The sequence below is a fragment of the Rhamphochromis sp. 'chilingali' genome (assembly GCF_963969265.1).
Source record: "Rhamphochromis sp. 'chilingali' genome assembly, chromosome: 2".
NCBI classification, from domain to species: Eukaryota; Metazoa; Chordata; class Actinopteri; order Cichliformes; family Cichlidae; genus Rhamphochromis; species Rhamphochromis sp. 'chilingali'.
The window spans coordinates 65,284,705-65,304,724 of record NC_137930.1 but is presented as its reverse complement, the minus strand read 5'-3'; the positions used below and the strand labels follow the sequence as shown (position 1 = coordinate 65,304,724).

The 20,020-nt window shown below is 44.1% G+C and overlaps 1 protein-coding gene across 2 annotated transcripts in view; it reads left to right on the top strand.

Annotated features, from left to right (window-relative positions):
* The window catches only part of abcc8 (ATP-binding cassette, sub-family C (CFTR/MRP), member 8), a 66,618-nt gene that overhangs the window by 6,458 nt on the left and 40,140 nt on the right, over nt 1-20,020 (top strand). For both annotated transcript variants that reach the window (XM_080876250.1, XM_080876251.1), the window contains exons 3-9: nt 4,833-4,974; nt 6,374-6,495; nt 7,768-7,934; nt 11,145-11,387; nt 15,502-15,690; nt 16,550-16,714; nt 18,044-18,199. In XM_080876250.1, coding sequence (XP_080732376.1) covers nt 4,833-4,974; nt 6,374-6,495; nt 7,768-7,934; nt 11,145-11,387; nt 15,502-15,690; nt 16,550-16,714; nt 18,044-18,199 — 1,184 coding nt within the window. The remainder of the gene's footprint in view (nt 1-4,832; nt 4,975-6,373; nt 6,496-7,767; nt 7,935-11,144; nt 11,388-15,501; nt 15,691-16,549; nt 16,715-18,043; nt 18,200-20,020) is intronic.

The following is a 20,020-nucleotide window of genomic DNA, read 5'->3' as shown; positions in this document are numbered from 1 at the left end:
CGAGCCGGGGGGGCGGCGGGGCCCTGGAGGGAGGGCACAACGGGCTGGAGAGCACCGGCTTGACCTGAGACACATGGAAGACATTGTGAATGCGCATGTTGCGCGGCAGCTTGAGGCGGACAGACACAGGGTTCACAACGGCTTCCACGGGAAAAGGGCCAATAAACTGAGGAGACAGCTTCTTTGACTCAGTCCGTAGCGGCACAAAACGGGTAGCCAGCCATACCTGTTGACCGATGGTGTACACGGGGGCCGGTGTCCGGCGACGGTCAGCGAGGGTCTTGTTCCGCTCCTTAGTACGGAGTAGGGCAGCCCGAGTCGCCCGCCAGGCACGACGGCACCCGCGGAGGTGAGCCTGTACAGAAGGAACGGAGTGCTCACCTTCGATGGCCGGGAGCAAAGGCGGTTGATAGCCCAGGGACGCTTCGAAGGGAGACTTGCCCGTGGCGGAGGACGTGTGGCTGTTGTGGGCGTATTCGATCCATGGAAGCTGTTCACTCCAGGTCGATTGGTTGTGCGAAGCGACACAGCGGAGGGCAGCTTCCAGCTCCTGGTTGGCCCGCTCCGATTGCCCGTTACTCTGTGGATGGAAACCGGAAGACAGACTGACCTTGGCCCCCAGTGCGGAGCAGAACTCCCTCCAAACACGGGACATGAATTGCGGCCCTCTATCCGAGACGATGTCCTCGGGGATCCCGTGAAGACGGAACACATGGGAGGTGAGGAGCCGGGCCGTCTCCAAGGCAGAGGGGAGCTTCGGGAGGGCGACGAAGTGTGCAGCTTTGGAGAAACGATCGATAATGGTAAGTATGGCGGTGTTACCAGCGGAGGGCGGCAGCCCCGTGACAAAGTCCAAAGAAACATGGGACCACGGTCGGGCTGGTGTAGGGAGAGGCTGCAGAAGACCCGGTGGAGGGCGGTTCGAAAGCTTATTCCGGGCACAGGTCGAACAGGCCGCTACGTACTCCTTGGCATCCCTAGCTATAGCAGGCCACCAGAAGTAACGTCGGAGGAACGAGCAGGTGCGGAGGACCCCAGGATGGCATGAAAAGCGGGCGGTGTGAGCCCACTGGAGAACCTGAGAGCGGACGGCTGAAGGAACGAAGAGGCGACCAGGTGGACCAGTGCCAGGATCCGGTTCGGTCTCCTGCGCCTCTTGGATGAGCCCCTCGATCTCCCAGGAGATTGCTCCAATTACGCAGGCGGCCGGGAGGACAGGCTCAGGGTCCGAGTCCTCCCCAGTGATGGAGAATTGCCTGGACAGGGCGTCTGGCTTTACGTTCCGTGTTCCTGGCCTGTAGGTGATAGTGAAGTCAAAACGAGCAAAAAACAGCGCCCACCTGGCTTGCCGGGAATTGAGACGTCTAGCCGAGCGCAGGTACTCCAGATTCTTGTGATCCATCCAGACGATGAATGGTTGTGCCGCTCCCTCCAACCAATGTCTCCACTCCTCCAGGGCCAGCTTGACGGCCAGAAGCTCCCGGTCCCCGATGTCATAGTTACACTCTGCTGGGGAGAGACGGCGAGAATAAAAGGCACACGGGTGCAGCTTACCGTCCAGCTGTTGAGACAGAACTGCCCCAACCCCGGAGTCCGACGCGTCCACCTCCACAACGAACTGCCGTGTAAGGTCCGGTTGCCGGAGTATGGGAGCAGTGGTGAACCTGTCCTTGAGCAGGGCGAAGGCTCGCTGAGCGGCAGAATCCCACTGGAAGGGAACTTTGGGAGAGGTGAGTTTAGTGAGAGGGAGAGCGATTCTGCTGAAATCGCGAATGAACCGTCTGTAAAAGTTGGCGAATCCCAAAAAACGTTGCACTTGGCGGCGATCAGGAGGAGTAGGCCATTCCACCACAGCCCGCACTTTCTCCGGATCAGTCCGCAAGTCCCCCTTCTCGATAATGTGGCCCAGAAAACTCACTGACGCCACGTGGAAATCGCACTTCTCCCCCTTCACAAAGAGCCGGTTCTCCAGAAGGCGTAGCAGGACCTGCCGGACATGGACCTTGTGCTCCTCGAGTGTCTTAGAAAAGATCAAGATGTCATCCAAGTACACAAATACACAACGGTTAACAAAATCACGAAGGACATCATTAACCATCGCCTGAAACACTGCGGGGGCGTTAGTCAGCCCAAACGGCATCACGAGATACTCAAAGTGGCCCCGATGCGTATTGAACGCGGTCTTCCACTCATCCCCCTCCCTGATGCGCACCAGGTGGTAAGCGTTGCGCAGATCCAGCTTGGTAAAGACGGTCATGCCTTGAAGCAGTTCAAAGGCGGAGGAAAGCAACGGCAAAGGGTATTTGTTCTTAACAGTGATCTGATTAAGGCCCCGAAAGTCAATACACGGCCGCAGCGAACCATCCTTCTTATCCACGAAAAAAAACCCAGCCGCGACAGGGGAAGAGGAGGGGCGAATCAACCCTGCCGCCAGCGACTCCGAGATGTAACGCTCCATAGCATCCCTCTCAGGCCGGGAGAGGCTGTACAGGCGGCTAGACGGCAGCGGAGCTCCAGGAAGAAGATCGACGGCACAATCGTACGGGCGGTGCGGGGGAAGGGACCGCGCCCGATCCTTACAAAAAACATCCCGCAGATCATGATAAACCCGCGGAACCATCGAGAGGTCCGGGGCGTCCGACGGCGAGGCCGTGGGTGGGAGCGAAACGGGGGAAGCCGCAGCCCGGAGGCAGTTCATATGGCAGGCCACACTCCAACCTAGTACGGCACCCTTCTCCCAGTCGATATGCGGGTTGTGGAGGACAAGCCAGGGGTGACCCAGAACCAGCGGAGTGAGAGGAGCCTTAAACGAAAAAAAAACAAATCCTTTCTGCGTGATTGCCAGAGAGAGATAATGAAAGGAATTCAGAAACATGAGTGATGTCAGGCAGGCGCTGGCCCGACAGTGCGTGAACGCGGAGGGGGCGTGACAGAGGCTCCAAGGCGATGTTCAGTTTGGCGGCGAGTGAGGTGTCAATAAAGTTCTGCTCAGCCCCAGAGTCAATGAGAACGGAGAGAGAATGAGAAACAGGCCGAACACGCAGAGTAGCCGGCAAAAGAAGCCTGGGGAGAGGGCTTTCACTCGACAGATCGCCCACCAGCACCCTCACGATCACTGGTGAGCGCGCCCTTTTGCCAGCGTTGGGCAGGAGGAGACAGAGTGGCCTTTACGGCTGCAATAAACGCACTCACCGGAGGCAAGACGGCGCTGGCGCTCCGCGGGCGACAGCCGTGAGCGCCCAAGCTGCATGGGCTCTTCCCCATCCCCGGTGTCGGCGTCACACGACCCATGGGCTGCAGTAGGGGTCCCACAAAAGTCCAGCGGGGCATGCCCCGAACGCGCGCGTGCGCTCCGATGTGCGCGCACCTGATCGTCCACCCGCATACACAAAACCAGAAGCGCATCCAGGGAGGAAGGCAGTTCACGGAGCATTAGTTCATTCTTTATTTCCTCATTAATATTAGTGAGCAATGCACTTTTAAGGGCCTCTTCCCCCCATTTCGCCTGTTCAGCCAAGGTAGAAAAGTCAATAGAAAAATCAGCCATGCTGCGTTTACCTTGTTTAAGCGCAAGCAAGCGCTGGCCGGCGGTGGCAGTTGTGGCTTTCCTGTCAAACACACCTTTAAACTTAGTAAGAAAGTCAGAAAAGGTGATGTCCGGCTCCGCCTGAAGCGCAGCTTGAGCCCAGGTTAGAGCACGGTCCTGGAGTAACTGGACGATATAAGCGATTTTCGCACCATCAGTAGAAAAGGCTTGCGGTTGCTGGCGAAACTGAAGGGCACACTGAGTGAGGAAACCAGCACATTTATCAATCTCTCCCGTGAAAGCCCTGGGAGTGGGGAGGAATCTGTCAACGTGAACAGGTGAGGGAGCAGGTGGCGCGACACTTACTGCTGGAGCTGGCGCCTCCGACGGAGGAGCGGCGACCAGTGGAGCGGCCGGTAGCGGTGTTAGCCGGGCCACGGCCTGTGTGAGGTTCGCGAGCTCTGCTCGAAGGTGAATGAACATCTGCTCGTGGCGTGCCAGCATCGCGGCCAAAGTGGCGAGGGTGGGAGTCGAGACCGCTGGATCTGCTGAATCCATTTCCGTGGCTGGATGATTCTGTCACGATCTGGTACAGGGATTCAAACGCAGAGCGGTAAGGTATCTCCAAGGTGTAGTTTATTTACAGTGCCAGTGCAATATATGTACAGTGAAGGGATCCAAAACTCCGGGGGAATCACAGGGTAACTCGCTCACGTCTTCTTCGCTCACACACGTTCCCGCAGCAGGGAGGTCGCAGGTCGCAGGTCCCGGGGGGGGATGTTAGGGGTACAATCATCCAGCGACGAGAGGATCTGTGTTCCAGCCTCAAATAGTGCTCCCGGTGATGATGGGTGAGTGTTGTCAGGTGTGTGTGTGGGCCAAGGGCAGGAGCCCACAGTGAGCTCCGCCCAGGCAGAGAGGGAGAGAACAGAAACAGCAATTGTAGCCTTGTGGGGCCGACCGGGCAGGCACGGAGACCATGACAAAAATGAACTGAAGCAAAATAGAAAACTGCTCTGTGGTCAGGAAATCAAAATTAGATTTTTTCTTTTCAAAAACATGGATGCCATAACCTGATGGTATGCATTAGAGCGTATGGAATTGGTAGCTTGGACATCTGCAAAGGCACCATCAATGCTGAAAAGTATATACAGGGTTTAGAGTGACATGTTTTCTCAGTTTAAACATTTGATAGAGTCTCTGTCTTCTACTGTGAGTAAAATGGTTCTTTTTTGGCCTTTTTGTATTTAAAGTGAAATGACCCTGTTGCTTTTCAATCACTTTCATTTCCTGGTTCATGTTTGAGGTTGGGGCAGCCAGAGTTCAAAGGTCCACATCCACCACAGCACCTGGCTTCACTTTCCTGGACACAACCTGCGATGGCTCCTCACCTTCATCCTGCTCTTCATCCTCGTCTGTGAGATTGCAGAGGGCATTGTCTCAGATGGGTATGTTTGGCATTTTAATAACACAACACTGCAGCCTCATGATGATCTCAGTCATTATGAGGTGATGTTTGTTATGTCATGACACTAGTGAGAATGTTCATTTTTATATGCTTTTGTTTAGTTTAAATGTATAGTATAGTAAAATGTATTTTGTGTATTATCAGTATGATTTTTGTGTGACACAATTCAATTTTTCCGCCATTATTCAATTATGTAATTATGCAATCCAGGAAGGATTGCAGTTGTTGATTGTTCAAATTGTTGATTGCTTGCTTTCTACTTATACAGTAGTGAAGCAGAGTAGATTTTATTGCTAAACAACTTTTAGTTAAGAATATGAAGACAAAGAACAAAATGCGGCGTGAAATAAAAGCTTAAAGCTAGTCAAAGCTAACAGTGAGGAAGTGGAGGTTGTGATCTGACAGTTATCAGTTTGCAAGCTAAAAAAAAAGTTCATGATATGATTTACTTTTTTGGATTTATTTATTTACTGTACACAGAAATAAGGACACTACCACAGCAGGAATAAGAGGAGTTGACATAACGCAAAAGCTGGCAAGGCAAAGAGAAGATGCAGTGGAGCAAGAAAAAAGAAGAACAAAGCACAGGCTCTTTTCAAAGCAGCCATTTTAATATGAAAAATACATGTTACATGTAACGTTAGAAAAGACACAGAGCCCTCATTAATGTGCTGCCGTGAAAAGTTTTTTTTTTTTATTACTAAAATCCATGTCCGTGACTACAAACAGGAAACTGTAGGAATTAATAGCATACTGAAGTGGGTTTGTAAAAAAAAATGGAAAAAGTCTAATGCAGACAAAAGGATGCTACTTAGCATAATGGAGCCTGCTAGCATTCACCACCAGCCAACACAATACAGACAAAGCCACTGAGAGGCAAATGTTAATATTTGCCAACTGAAAGCACGTCAGTGAGCTTTACCCTGGACTCCAATAAGCATGTCTGTAGACTATGAGAGGAAGCCAGAGTACCCACAGACAACCCATGCAGGCACAGGCAAAACATATAAACTTCTCACACTAAGGCTTCAGCTGGCAAATGGATTCAAACCCATGACCTGCTGTGAGATGACAGTACTGCCTCCATTTCCTGGATAATCTCATGAAATGACTCACAGGGCTATATCAGAATCCAAACTGCTCATGTTTAGGTCTCGTTATCTAATTCGTCTCTATGTGTATCCTGTTGTTGTCTAATTTAGTTTACCAGGCTCTAGATTAGTTGTGGAGATTGGGGTGGTTAGCCCTATGAGGTAAAGAGAAATTTGGCTAATTTACTTGCTTAATGAGACATCTGTCAAAATGCATAATGATAATAATTATTATTTTATTGTTATCAGCCTAACCTGTTTCTTTCTCTATCTGATGTTTATTTGCAGGTTCAGTCAGTCCCTCCATCTTCACCTGTACATGCCTGCAGCTCTGGCCTTCATGGCTGGCATCACCTCTATTGTCTACTATCATAACATTGAGACCTCCAACTTTCCCAAACTACTGTTAGGTATCGTCTGTTTATTCTTTTTTTCATTTTCCTGAGAGAGACAACTTTACCTTTACTGTCAGCCTCACCCTGGGATATACTGCTTAGCATATTCATTCGTAGAACTGAGATGAAGTGAATGCAATACGATTTGTGATCATGGCTTGTGAAGCTAGCATTAGCTTTGTACTTACTTGAATGTCTGATAAAGAATGGCAACTGATTATTGATTTACTACACTCTACGGGATTACATTACATTACATAACAGAGCAGCAGGGTCAGTGTTGTCATTTGCAGATGACTGGTTCATTACTTTCAGATAATGATGCAGGGCAGTGTCATCGAGGGGGATTGTTCTCTGTGCAGATATTAATTATGCATTTAAATTAATATAAAGTGAAAGCGCTGCACAGTTTGCACAGCAGACAAGCATCTCCATGGCAAATATATTTAGTTTTTTTGTTATGAAATGATCAGTGTTTTCAGTTCCTCTAGTTCGTGATAGTTATTGATAAATAGGGCAGTGTCATGCTTCACCTTTGTCCATTAGTTTTCCACATGTGATGTTTGCTTGTGGAACAATCACACTACAGTTTTCCCTTCCTTCTCAGGCATCATTAACTCATCTGTGTGCAGCTCCTGGTGCTTTATTCAATGCTCCCATTGAGTCACTCAGCTTCCCTGGCTGTAAGGTTTCCATTTCACAGCCAGACAGAAATTCATCTTCTAAAGAGAGCCTTGGGTGTTGACTTTTATGCTAGAGATATTCTTCATTATAAAGAAGATAAAAAAATCTCAGTGGTTTTGCTATTGGCCAGCAGTGTAACCTTTGTGTAGAAACAAGAATCCGTTATCGTCTCATATCGTCTGGACTGACGTGATGTAGCTCCATCAAAAATCACAATGGAACAAAGACAACAGATTTAGCTTCTGTTTCCTGAATTAGACGTCTGCTAGAAACACAGTGCAATGGAAACGGAGGAAAGAAACAAGAAGAAAAAACTCATATCTTAACTGTTCTCTTACGCAGCTGAAACATGAGATTGAATGGTGTCTCCACATTTTAAATAAATTATAACACGAGTTGAACCATGGACACAGTTATATGAAATGTATCCCAGCCTGTAACAAAATACACCTATTGCACAAATTGAGTTTCAGAGAGAACGATGTCATTTTGATGACACTTTTTCATTTAGACTGAAATATAAGTTTGCGGTCGAGTTATTTATCGTTTCTGGCTTATCTGGTAATTCACTGTGTGACTCTGATCCCTGCTAAATCCCTTTAGCCCTGCTGATCTACTGGGTGCTGGCCTTCATCATGAAGACCATCAAGTTTGCCAAGTACACCGAGCATGGCATCGGCCCCAGGCAGCTACGCTACTGCATCACAGGACTGCTAGTGCTGCTGTATGGACTCCTACTAACTGTAGAGATCAACGTGATCCTCGGCAGGGTAAGTGTGTACATTTGTGTCTTTGTCCACTGTTGTGTGTGCAGGTATAACACATAAGCTACTGAGAGTGACGTAAGATCATTCAGATGCAGTGGTACTACTTTTTGTTAAGCTCTTAAAATGGTAATAATTACACTGGAGCATGTGACGGTGGTTATGAACCTTCACTGGCTTTCATTCGAATGCAAGTAAACATGCCATTTATCTTAAACTGCATATTTATGAAAAACAAAAAATAATCTCCAGATTTTAAAGCCAGGCTGGCCAGCAACAGTGACAATACAGCAGCTGCATTTAAAGACAATGATGTGACATTTCCTTTCAGCCTTGCTTGCGATTTTGCTGAGGCCATTTACAGTATCCCCTGCAGCTGGGGAGCATTTTATTCCCCATGGTTCAGTTTTATGAATCAGATGATTAAAATGATGACAGCTCCAACCGCATACGATGTTTTTGAGAATTTTTAATCAATTGTGGAAACTCTGTGAGCCTGAGAAGAGAGCTTTATTTTTAATACATCATTATAATGTAAAATCCATGAAGGTCATGGTCATTTTTGGACTTTTCATGATTTATTTGAACTGACTGCAATACTGTACATCGTTAATCATTAAAAAATGAGAACAATGTTCAGATGTTTGAATTTAGTTTTGATTTCTGTAATCTATACCAGGTCAAAAGTATTCATAGTCTCACATATATACATACACCTTCAATAATATTTGGTTAAATGTCCCTTAGGAAGTTGCACCTCACCCACATACTTTTGTTAGCCATCAGCAAGCTTCAGGCATAATTCAGGCTGCATATTTAGCCACTTGTTTAACCAGTTGGTCATGTTCATTTAAACTGGTTGCAGATGTGGCTTTTAAGCAAAGTCCACAAATTTTAATAGGATTAATGTTGAGGCTTTGGGAAGGCCTTTCCAGAATCTTAACGTTAGCCTGCTTTATCCGTTCCAAAGCTAGCTATGATGTGTGTTTGGAGTCATTGTCCTGTTGGAACACCACCTACGTCCGAGTTTTAACCATCTATCTGTTGATGTGGGTTGGGGTTAGTCGTTGTTCTTCATTATTCCATTCACATTATGTAATGTACCAACACCGCTGGCATGATGCTACCACTGTCATACTTGGCAGCTGGTACAGTTTTAAATGGTTTGAAAGCCTCACGATTAGGCCTCAAAACATACCTCTTGTCACTGTGGCCAATCTTTGTCTCATCTGATGATAAAGTTTTTCTCCAGAAGGCATTTGGCTCATCCATGAGGGCTGCTTCAACTTTCAGTTTTAGTTTGAATGTGTTGATTTTGGAGCAGGGGGTACTTTCTTGGTTAGCACCCTTGAAGACCATGGTTATGTGAAAATCACCTCACTCTGAATGCAGAAGCTGGTGTTTCAGTACCTTCCAGTTCATGGCAGGCTTAATGGTTTCTGGGTTATTCCTGAATATCCATCCATCCATCCATTTTCTTCCGCTTATCCGGGGCCGGGTCGCAGGGGCAGGAGCCCAAGCAGAGAAGTCCAGACCTCCCTCTCCCCATCCACCTCATCTAGCTTACCCGGGGAAACACCAAGGCGTTCCCTGGCCAGCCAAGAGATATAATCTCTCCAGCGTGTCCTTGGTCTGCCCTGGGGCCTCCTCCCAGTGGGACATGCCTGGAAAACCTCACCCAGGAGGCGCCCAGGGGGCATCCTTGTCAGATGCCTGAACCACCTCACCTGGCCCCTTATCTCTAAGGGAGAGGCCAGCCACCCTTCAGAGGAAGCCCATTTCTGCCGCTTGTATTCGTGATCTCATTCTTTTGGTCACTATCCATAGCTCGTGACCATAGGTGAGGGTAGGGATGTAGATCGACAGGTAAATTGAGAGCTTCGCTTTTACGCTCAGCTCTCTCTTCACCACAACAGACAGGTACAGCGTCCGCATCACTGCAGCCGCTGCACCAATCCGTCTGTCGATCTGGCAAATTTCTTACATACAGTTATTTGAACTGATGATCTCAGAATCCTCAAATTAATTGACCCTTTGTGGTTTGCAGAAAAATAAATTCAAACTTATTGACCCAGTTCTTGTTTTTTAAGGTCATTAAAGACGTGTGCTGTACAACCAGTTCTGTTTGCTCCATCCTAATGTTAGCCTTTTCACCATTTTAGTGCAAACTTCTGATGATTCACATTGAACCCAAAGTAACACTGATAACTGTGCAGTTACACCAGCTTATCACCGATACAGAAGCATCCTGTTGGAACAGTGATCCAAACTTTTCAAGTCAAATGCAAAAGTTAAAAAAAAAAAAAAGGCATAAATATTTTTTTTTCTGAATGCAAAATTGATCCTTTCACTTTCATTTAAAGTATATCTAAAAGACACAAGATCCCCCTCACACGTGTGGTTCAGTGTGAGGCTTCATGCTGGTCTCTGATCACGTTTCTAGATGTATCTTATTAATATTCTATCGATGATTGTTCAGCTTTTGACATTTTCAGCCTTCTGACCCTTTCTGAGCATGGAGAAAATGTCAGAGCAGAGTGCTCTTTTCTTGTCTTTTTCCTCTGGACAATTCACAATGTGTTTGTCTCTGTTAACCTCTGCACTAAGCAAACACCTGTTACTAAATCACAGAGCCGTGGGCAAACAGCAGAGAAACAGATTCTCCCATCATCCGCTGCAATAATTTGGCCCGCTAGACCTCAGTTTCTTGAAGTGTCTTCATCTGCACTGTTAAAAGTGTGCAAACAGTTTATATTAATAATTGATGTGAACTTTCATGTTGAAGTAATAGAAAAGAAATCATTACATGCTTTCATTAAAAAGCTAATTTAGATTTTACTGGCTGACAAAATGAATAAACGATTGTTAAATCAAACCTTTCTAATTATTCATGCTCAGGATCTTGCTGAACATATTTTGCTGGGAATTCCATTTTATTCCATTTTTTTGTTGTGGTTAAAATAGAGCCTGATTTCAACTCTTAAACTTTACATTAGTCATAAATTTCCATATCAGACAGCCTGTACTACTACTACTATAATTAACCCCACTAATAAGAGTCTTTTCAGCTGACATATAATTATCGTCTGCTGTGCACAGGTTAGTCGATATTTCTGTACATTTAAAGCCCAATCAGTGGTTTTTAGAGTTCACTCTTAGTTTTCAGGTAACTAGGGGGAATTGAACAGTTAATCAAAGCTCTTCTTTTTGTCACAGCGCTACATGTGTTTCGCCAATCCAACAGAGGTGAAGCCTCCCGAAGACCTTCAGGACCTCGGCGTTCGCTTCCTGCAGCCCTTCGTTAACTTGTTATCCAAAGCCACCTACTGGTGGATGAACACCTTCATTACCTCTGCTCACAAACGACCCATCGACCTCAAGGTCATTGGCAAACTGCCCATAGCAATGAGAGCACTCACAAACTATATAAAGCTTCGCAGGGCCTTTGAAGACCAAAAGGTTAGTATTAGTAGATCTTTGTGAACAGTAAGTGGGCTGAGGTTGTTGTCCAGTAAATAGTCAATGTGTGTGTCAAAAGCACATCTGCTTTCCTTGTATTTCCTTGTTTAAGCTGAATAAATGATTGCATATACAGGGAGTGCAGAATTATTAGGCAAGTTGTATTTTTGAGGAATAATTTTATTATTGAACAACAACCATGTTCTCAATGAACCCAAAAAACTCATTAATATCAAAGCTGAATGTTTTTGGAAGTAGTTTTTAGTTTGTTTTTAGTTTTAGCTATTTTAGGGGGATATCTGTGTGTGCAGGTGACTATTACTGTGCATAATTATTAGGCAACTTAACAAAAAACAAATATATACCCATTTCAATTATTTATTTTTACCAGTGAAACCAATATAACATCTCCACATTCACAAATATACATTTCTGACATTCAAAAACAAAACAAAAACAAATCAGCGACCAATATAGCCACCTTTCTTTGCAAGGACACTCAAAAGCCTGCCATCCATGGATTCTGTCAGTGTTTTGATCTGTTCACCATCAACATTGCGTGCAGCAGCAACCACAGCCTCCCAGACACTGTTCAGAGAGGTGTACTGTTTTCCCTCCTTGTAAATCTCACATTTGATGATGGACCACAGGTTCTCAATGGGGTTCAGATCAGGTGAACAAGGTGGCCATGTCATTAGTTTTTCTTCTTTTATACCCTTTCTTGCCAGCCACGCTGTGGAGTACTTGGACGTGTGTGATGGAGCATTGTCCTGCATGAAAATCATGTTTTTCTTGAAGGATGCAGACTTCTTCCTGTACCACTGCTTGAAGAAGGTGTCTTCCAGAAACTGGCAGTAGGACTGGGAGTTGAGCTTGACTCCATCCTCAACCCGAAAAGGCCCCACAAGCTCATCTTTGATGATACCAGCCCAAACCAGTACTCCACCTCCACCTTGCTGGCGTCTGAGTGGGACTGGAGCTCTCTGCCCTTTACCAATCCAGCCACGGGCCCATCCATCTGGCCCATCAAGACTCACTCTCATTTCATCAGTCCATAAAACCTTAGAAAAACCAGTCTTGAGATATTTCTTGGCCCAGTCTTGACGTTTCAGCTTGTGTGTCTTGTTCAGTGGTGGTCGTCTTTCAGCCTTTCTTACCTTGGCCATGTCTCTGAGTATTGCACACCTTGTGCTTTTGGGCACTCCAGTGATGTTGCAGCTCTGAAATATGGCCAAACTGGTGGCAAGTGGCATCTTGGCGGCTGCACGCTTGACTTTTCTCAGTTCATGGGCAGTTATTTTGCGCCTTGGTTTTTCCACACGCTTCTTGCGACCCTGTTGACTATTTTGAATGAAACGCTTGATTGTTCGATGATCACGCTTCAGAAGCTTTGCAATTTTGAGACTGCTGCATCCCTCTGCAAGATATCTCACTATTTTTGACTTTTCTGTGCCTGTCAAGTCCTTCTTTTGACCCATTTTGCCAAAGGAAAGGACGTTGCCTAATAATTATGCACACCTGATATAGGGTGTTGATGTCATTAGACCACACCCCTTCTCATTACAGAGATGCACATCCCCTAATATGCTTAATTGGTAGTAGGCTTTCGAGCCTATACAGCTTGGAGTAAGACAACGTGCATGAAGAGGATGATGTGGACAAAATACTCATTTGCCTAATAATTCTGCACTCCCTGTATATCAGGCACTGATAACCAGCAAAGGTGAAATGCACAAATCTGTCTGTCCATGACTTTAATATGAATAATTCAGGGCCTACTTTAGCATATCCTGGACATAACTTTTGTCCATCACTGAAATTCACCCTCATATTTACACCTACAGTCAATTCAGAGTTAAACATTACTTCACTTAAGTCTGTGGCCTGTTGGGGCAAAGCAGTGCTTTCACAGAAATCCATCCCACACAGGCAAAGTTAGAACACAAACTCTCAACACTGTGTTTCTTTTTGATTATCAGGGGATCATCTTGGATGTTGAGCTCTGAGACACAAATAAGACTTTAAGTATTTCTGTGAGAAGTCAACATGTTGCTTATTCTCTTCATTTTGGCCCGTTTTTGCTGTGCTTTTTTTAAAAAAATGTTTCTGCCGGGTATGTTTGAATCAATGTCTTTCCTGCAGTGACTCATGGCTTGCTGAACTCTGGGACTAATAAACTTTATTTAGACATCATAGAGATGAGTACTTGACTAATGTAAACAGTGAATTGTCACACTGCCACGAGAATGTGTGTAGTGTATGTACACACGGTCAGGCTTATTCTCTATATCGTGCTTGTGTTTTATTTAGGATTTACCCCAGTTGTATACCATCCTCTCTACTGTTTTAGATATGTGCTGATTAAACCTTATTGTATTTATGGTATTTATGGTGGTGATATATTAGATTGCATTTTTGCATACTATAAGGGCTTTCTAGTACTTTTTCATCTCCATATATGTAAATGAGGAAAGGCATAAAAGCACCTTGCTGGCTTTGACTTTCTGTGTTGGGCTTGCTTCACATCCCTGCATTTTTGAAGGTTTCCTCCTGGTATACGTCCATTTGCATAAGCCAGTTTTAAATGGATGTAATAACATTTTTATTTGCTGCTTATTAAAAAAGAAGAAGAAAAACTTTCTCTAATAAAATGTAATATTTGAACTCTTTCAATTCCTCTTTCTTTAGCAGAATCGATAGATGAGTTAGTTCTTAATATGGCTCCCAGAAAGATTCCATGTGTTTTAAAATTATATTATGATGTGTGTTTGGTATTTTCATTTGAGACTTTTATGTGGTGAACACAGCTTATGTCCCGTTCTCTTCTTCTCTGGTCTTCTAGTCTCGCTAATGTCAGTCCAAGCTGTCTCTCTTTCCTCTTTCCCTCTCTGTCTCTCTGTCCATCTCACTTCTGGAGCACGTGTCAGGGGTCAGATGTGAAGGGCGTCCTCTGTAGGGTCATTGTTTTCCAGTGTTTGGAAGGTCACGCTCAACGTCACGTCTGCATGTGCGTCCAGTGTGAACGCAACCCCACTTCCTTCCGGCAGGAGCAGAGGATGAGAGAGACTGAGGGATCCCAGTGGAGCGCTGGGGAAGGGTGGTGGTGGTGGGGCATTTAGAGGAGGGCCTGGAGGCGCCAGGTCATTCCCATTCTACTGTGAACGAGGCAACATCCTGACCCCTGTGGGGGTGAAAGCACTACACTTCATGGGAAGCTAGTTACAGTGTGAGTGTGTGAGAACGAAACATCCTCCTTCCTAGTTGTTTGAACTTGAGGTAGGAAGAAAGGATGTGTGTGTGTGTGTGTATGTGTGTGCAAACACTGATGTTTAATATGAGCTTGAATTGAAAGATAGAGGCACATGACCAGGGTCACGTTTGTTCTCACAGTTCTGAGAATGACTTAGAGATGGTCACAGAGATGCGCACACACAGTGAAAATGTCCTGGGACTGTTTACTGCACCGTAGCAGTCCAGATGTTTTCCTGTCATCGTACTAACTGACTCACTGAGCCATGCTCTTGTGTTGTTTTAGGAAATTCATAAAATTGTATATAAATAAATATAAATTAACAGCAATACCTTCTCCAGTCAGTCTTGGAATCTCTGTTTTTGTGTCCCTGACATGGTGCTCCAGCTTCATTACCCTCAGAGGAGTTATGTAGGCTTTTCATGTGATGCAGTGTGAAACTTGCCATTAATCATGCTATCCTATGCAGCAACGAGGTGGATGGGAGCCTTGAACCTGACCTCATTTTAAAGGTTTCTGTTGCAGTGCTGTGATCTAATGGTGTTGACTCAGCTTTTATGTTCAAGCAGTTATTTCCTTTTGCTATGTTAGCCAGCTTTTATGCTCAAATCTCTTTGCCTTTTGTTGTGCTGCTAGTTCAACAACACAGATAAATGGCACTTCTCTTCAAAGACGTAATCTTCATCATGCTAACAAAATACTCTGATTACTGTTTGTAATTTAGACTTTCAATAAAAAAAAGCCACACTTGTTATTGTGCCCTGGCAGATTAGCTGTATTTGACAAAGAATATTTAAAAAGTGGCTTATTTGTCTTCATGCTAATATTTTTCTACATCTGGCCCTTCTTTTTATTACCCTCAAGAGGCCTCAGGGCATAGCACCGCAAAGTCCAAAGTGGATCTGGCAAGCCCTGAGAAAAGCATTCGGCAGACCTCTCATCCTCAGCATCACGTTCCGCTTCCTGGCCGACCTGCTGGGCTTTGCCGGTCCTCTCTGCATCTCTGGCATAGTCCACCACATCAGCAAAGACAATCGCACCATTCAGCCACCGGTGAGGCCATGCACACAGCACAACATAACATAAAAAATATTGTTATTAGCAAGTACGGATGCTGAATTTTTACTAGTCCGACATTTAAATACGTTTTATTGCATTTGTTCAGGTAATGAGAGCAGCTTTAGGAATAACAGAGACATTACATAGCTTCCTCTGGCCTCTCAAAGGTTATGATGCCCTGTCTCCCCTGCACACCTGCCTGATGGTGCTCTAATTTAAACTTCGTCAAATATTTATGCGACTTATTGCTTTAGAAGTTGTCTCTGGTCGGGTGTCTTTCTGTAAGAATAACTCTTCAATTATTTGTTTGAAAGTCAAGTCCAATGCAGGGAACGGTAAGAAAAAATAGACTTACAGTAAGAAGCACTCAGTAAATATTCTTGTCTGCAGGGCAACAAGCTGAAAAATAGTGACAATTTCAGCCAATGAGTATCGAGAGAGCAAAACAAGGGAAAGTTACAAGGATGAGTTGCCATGGAGTGCAGACATATTTCTAATCAATAATTTGTAATTCCCTCTGGGAGAACGATTACTTTGTTATGCAGGATTCATACATTTTTGAGAGAGATACCGTGTCCCTGTTCTTCTTGGGTTTCCAGCCTACACCCACATATCAGCTGTGCGTTTCACTCCAAAGCCTCTGTTTCATTTCAGTTTAATTGAGTTTCATGCACAATATTAAAGCTTGCTCTGAAATGGAGGTAATATGTTTTAAATGGATGATGTTTTCCTCAAATTTTGAAGTGATGAACGGGAACATTTGTAGCTGAAATTAAAAATCCAGGGCAGTTCAGCCTATATTCCTAACAACTGTTCCTGCTTGTCTAACATCTCCCTGTGTCTGCACTTCCAGATAAAGCTGCTTGGGATCTATTTCATTTCCTCCAAGGAGTTTCTGGAGAACGCATACGTGTTGGCTGTGCTGCTCTTCTTCGCCCTACTCCTGCAGAGGACTTTCCTCCAGGCCTCTTACTATGTGGCTATTGAAACAGGCATCAACCTGCGTGGAGCCATACAGGTACACTGCACTGATCTGTTCTCTAAGGAAACTTTCTTTATGAGACGTTTAAAGATCTTTTATTGGAAAACTGAAGTCTGATAAACTCAGTGGCACCCAGTAAAAGGACTAAACACAGAAACTACTGTCTATTTTATCCTTTGCTTACATTTTCATTTTAAAGCAATAAAATCCACAGATTTGGGTGTCTGGACATGATAATGCTGCAACAAGAGGCAGTTTGCTGTTAATGAGTGAATACTTAATTGCCAAAAAGAAACATTAAAGCATTTTTTAATTGTAAATAATTACAAAAAAAGCTCAGTGAAGATTTTGCAATGCCATAAATGATAAATTAAATAAAGACCAGGTTTTATTAAGACATATACACTCACTGGACACTATTAGGTACACCTTGCTAGTACTGGGTTGTTATTATTCAATTCACTTCATGGCATAGAGTCAACAAGCTGCAGGAAACATTCTTCAGACATCTTGCTCCATATTGACACAATAACATCACACAGTTGCTGCAGATTTATTGTAAGCACATCCCAAAGGTGCGCAGTCGGATTTAGATCTGTTGCTCACGGAAAGCATCCGTGTTTTCATGTTGTTTATGCCAAATTCTGATCCCACAGCCTGAATATCGCAGCAGAAATAGAGATTCATCAAACCCGGCAAAGATTTTGTAATCTTCTATTGTCCGGTTTTGGTTATCCTGTGTAAATTGTAGTCTCAGTTTCCTGTTCTTAGCTAACACACGTGGCACCCACCCAGTGTGGTTTTTTCCTGCTTTAGCCCATCCGCTTCAAGGCTTGATGTGTTGTATGTTCAGAGACGCTCTTATTCATACCTGTTGAAGTGAGCGCTTATTTCTTGATGCTGTTGCCTTCCTGTCAGCTCAAAGCAGTCTGATCATTCTCCTCTGACCTCTGGCATCAACAAAGCATTTTCACACAGAGAACTGCAGCTGACTAGTATTTTCTCTTTTTGTGGCCCATTTTATATAAATTCTTGTGGTAGTTGTGTGAGGTAAATCCCAGTAGATCAGCAGTTTCTGAAACTGACAGACTAGCCTGTTAGGCAGCAAAACCCATGAAATGTTCAAAATAACTTAAATCACCTGATGCTCAATTTGAGCTGCCTGCATGCCAAGTTGTTACCATGTGACCAGCTAATTAGATATCTATGTTAACGATGAACTGGACAGGTGGTCTGTGAGTGTGTATTGAGACACGGCATTGTGTTAAAGACTAATCAGCACTATAATAAGCACCAGTTAACTAATGATCATTACAAGGAAATGTATTGCTGTCAACCCTTTTATGTTTTTTGTTCTCTCCCCAGACAAAAATCTACAACAAAATCATGCGTCTGTGCACCTCCACCATGTCCATGGGTGAGCTAACCGTAGGTCAGATCTGCAACCTGGTTGCCATCGATACCAACCAGCTGATGTGGTTCTTCTTCCTTTGCCCTAACCTGTGGGCCATGCCAGTACAGGTATGAAGCACGTTGTTCTTCTCTACTCCGTAGATATCTTTAGGGTTTTGTTTCCACTGAGAGCAGCACTCAGTGTAGGTGTTTTATTGAAGCTTTATATGTTTCATGCTTTAATTATATTTCTAACTTTTGCTCTCTGCTACAGAATGGCAGTGGGTTACTTCCATTAATATACATTTCATCCCAGAAAGCTGCAACACTTGCTAAAGAGAACAGGAGCGGAGATGTCTGCACTAAAATCTTCTGGAAGATGTCCTGTAGAACTTTCTAGCAAGTTATGTTAAAATTCAGTCCCACTGACCATGAAGTTGTAACCAAGCTTAAGCTGGAACTAATGAATGCTTTTCGTTTCTCGAAAATCCTTTTGCAAAACAGATTTATTGTGAAATCCTGTTTACACCATGTGTACTTGCTAGCATTTTTCACCCTCCTCCTGTTTGAAACCTTCAGGATGACTGTATATCTAGTTGTCCATAAACAAAACAAGAACTAGAGGTCCAAAGCTCCAGAGTGAACCTTTAATGTTGTCTTTACTACGAGGGACTCAGTGTCATTGTAACCATGGTCACAGCTCAGGTGATCCCTGTGACTGCTCTGCCTCCTGTTATTTATGTGGCTCTATTGCTAGGCTGCAGTCCTTTACTGCAGAACTATAAATAATGCTTTACACTGTGTTACAGTGCAGGTATAAGTGTAACTCTGTGTCATACTTTTGCTGGCTTTCTGTTACTGCATTCCATTGTGTATTGTTAGATAGTTTTCTCTGCACACGAGTGTGTTAGATATTAGTAAAGGTGTGAGTCAAAGGTGTTTATCACACTGCATTTTTAATACCAGATTGTTTGGTGTCTGTCTTTCTGCAATGTGCATTGTATTTTCTCTTTACCGCATGGGAGAAGAAATGATTGCATGCACAGATGTGGGGGCTTAAAAACTGAGCACTGGGTGTTGGAGATGAACAGCCTAATGCATGCAGTAGACGACCTTTATGCACTACTTTGGAATAAGTGGATCGCATAATTTATGACAAGCAGCACTGTTATTGAGCGTGTTTACTTTTATACCATTGGGATAAATTAGATTTCAATATGACAACTGTTTATGATAAAAATACAATTTCAGCAAAACATGGAGATCAGGTAGTTTCTTGTGTCACAGAATGCCTGCAAAAACTCATGGTTCATCCTCCCACCTGTTCTTTCTCAAGGCCCTGCATAATACATTTTTTATGTCATTTTTCTTCCATCTGGCCCATATCACCCATATCAGATGAAAAAGGTGTTTTTGCATTAAATAGAAATGTGAAAACATTTAATTACACTTGAAAAAAACATTTATAAGAAATGAATTTTTGCCACAGGTCTAGTGAGTGTCACTCCTTTGGAGATGTACAATTACAGGCTTCTGTTTGGGCTTTTTTGTTGGCACAAATAAATGTATTCTTATCTCGTTGCAGCAGAAAATACTGTTTTTTCTTTTTCAAGCTAATTGCTTTAAGCTCCAAGAATTGAGCTTAAAGCAATTTTTAATTTTAAAATACTAAAACGATGAAAGAGACTACTCAAATACAATATAAATACTACCTGATTAATGCTTATTAACATAAAACCTCTCGCACATTACACGTGCATATATAGTAAATCCCTGTCTAGTGTTTGTGCCTTGTTTCATTTTTAGTTTTATAATTTGCTCGACAACCACGTCAAACACTAAATGAAAAACTGCTAAAATGAACAAAAGTAAAAAGTATTCTGTGAGTATCTCGGAGACTAAAGCAGAATTTGTATTCACTGGCCGTTCCCACCCGTCTGTGAATGAATC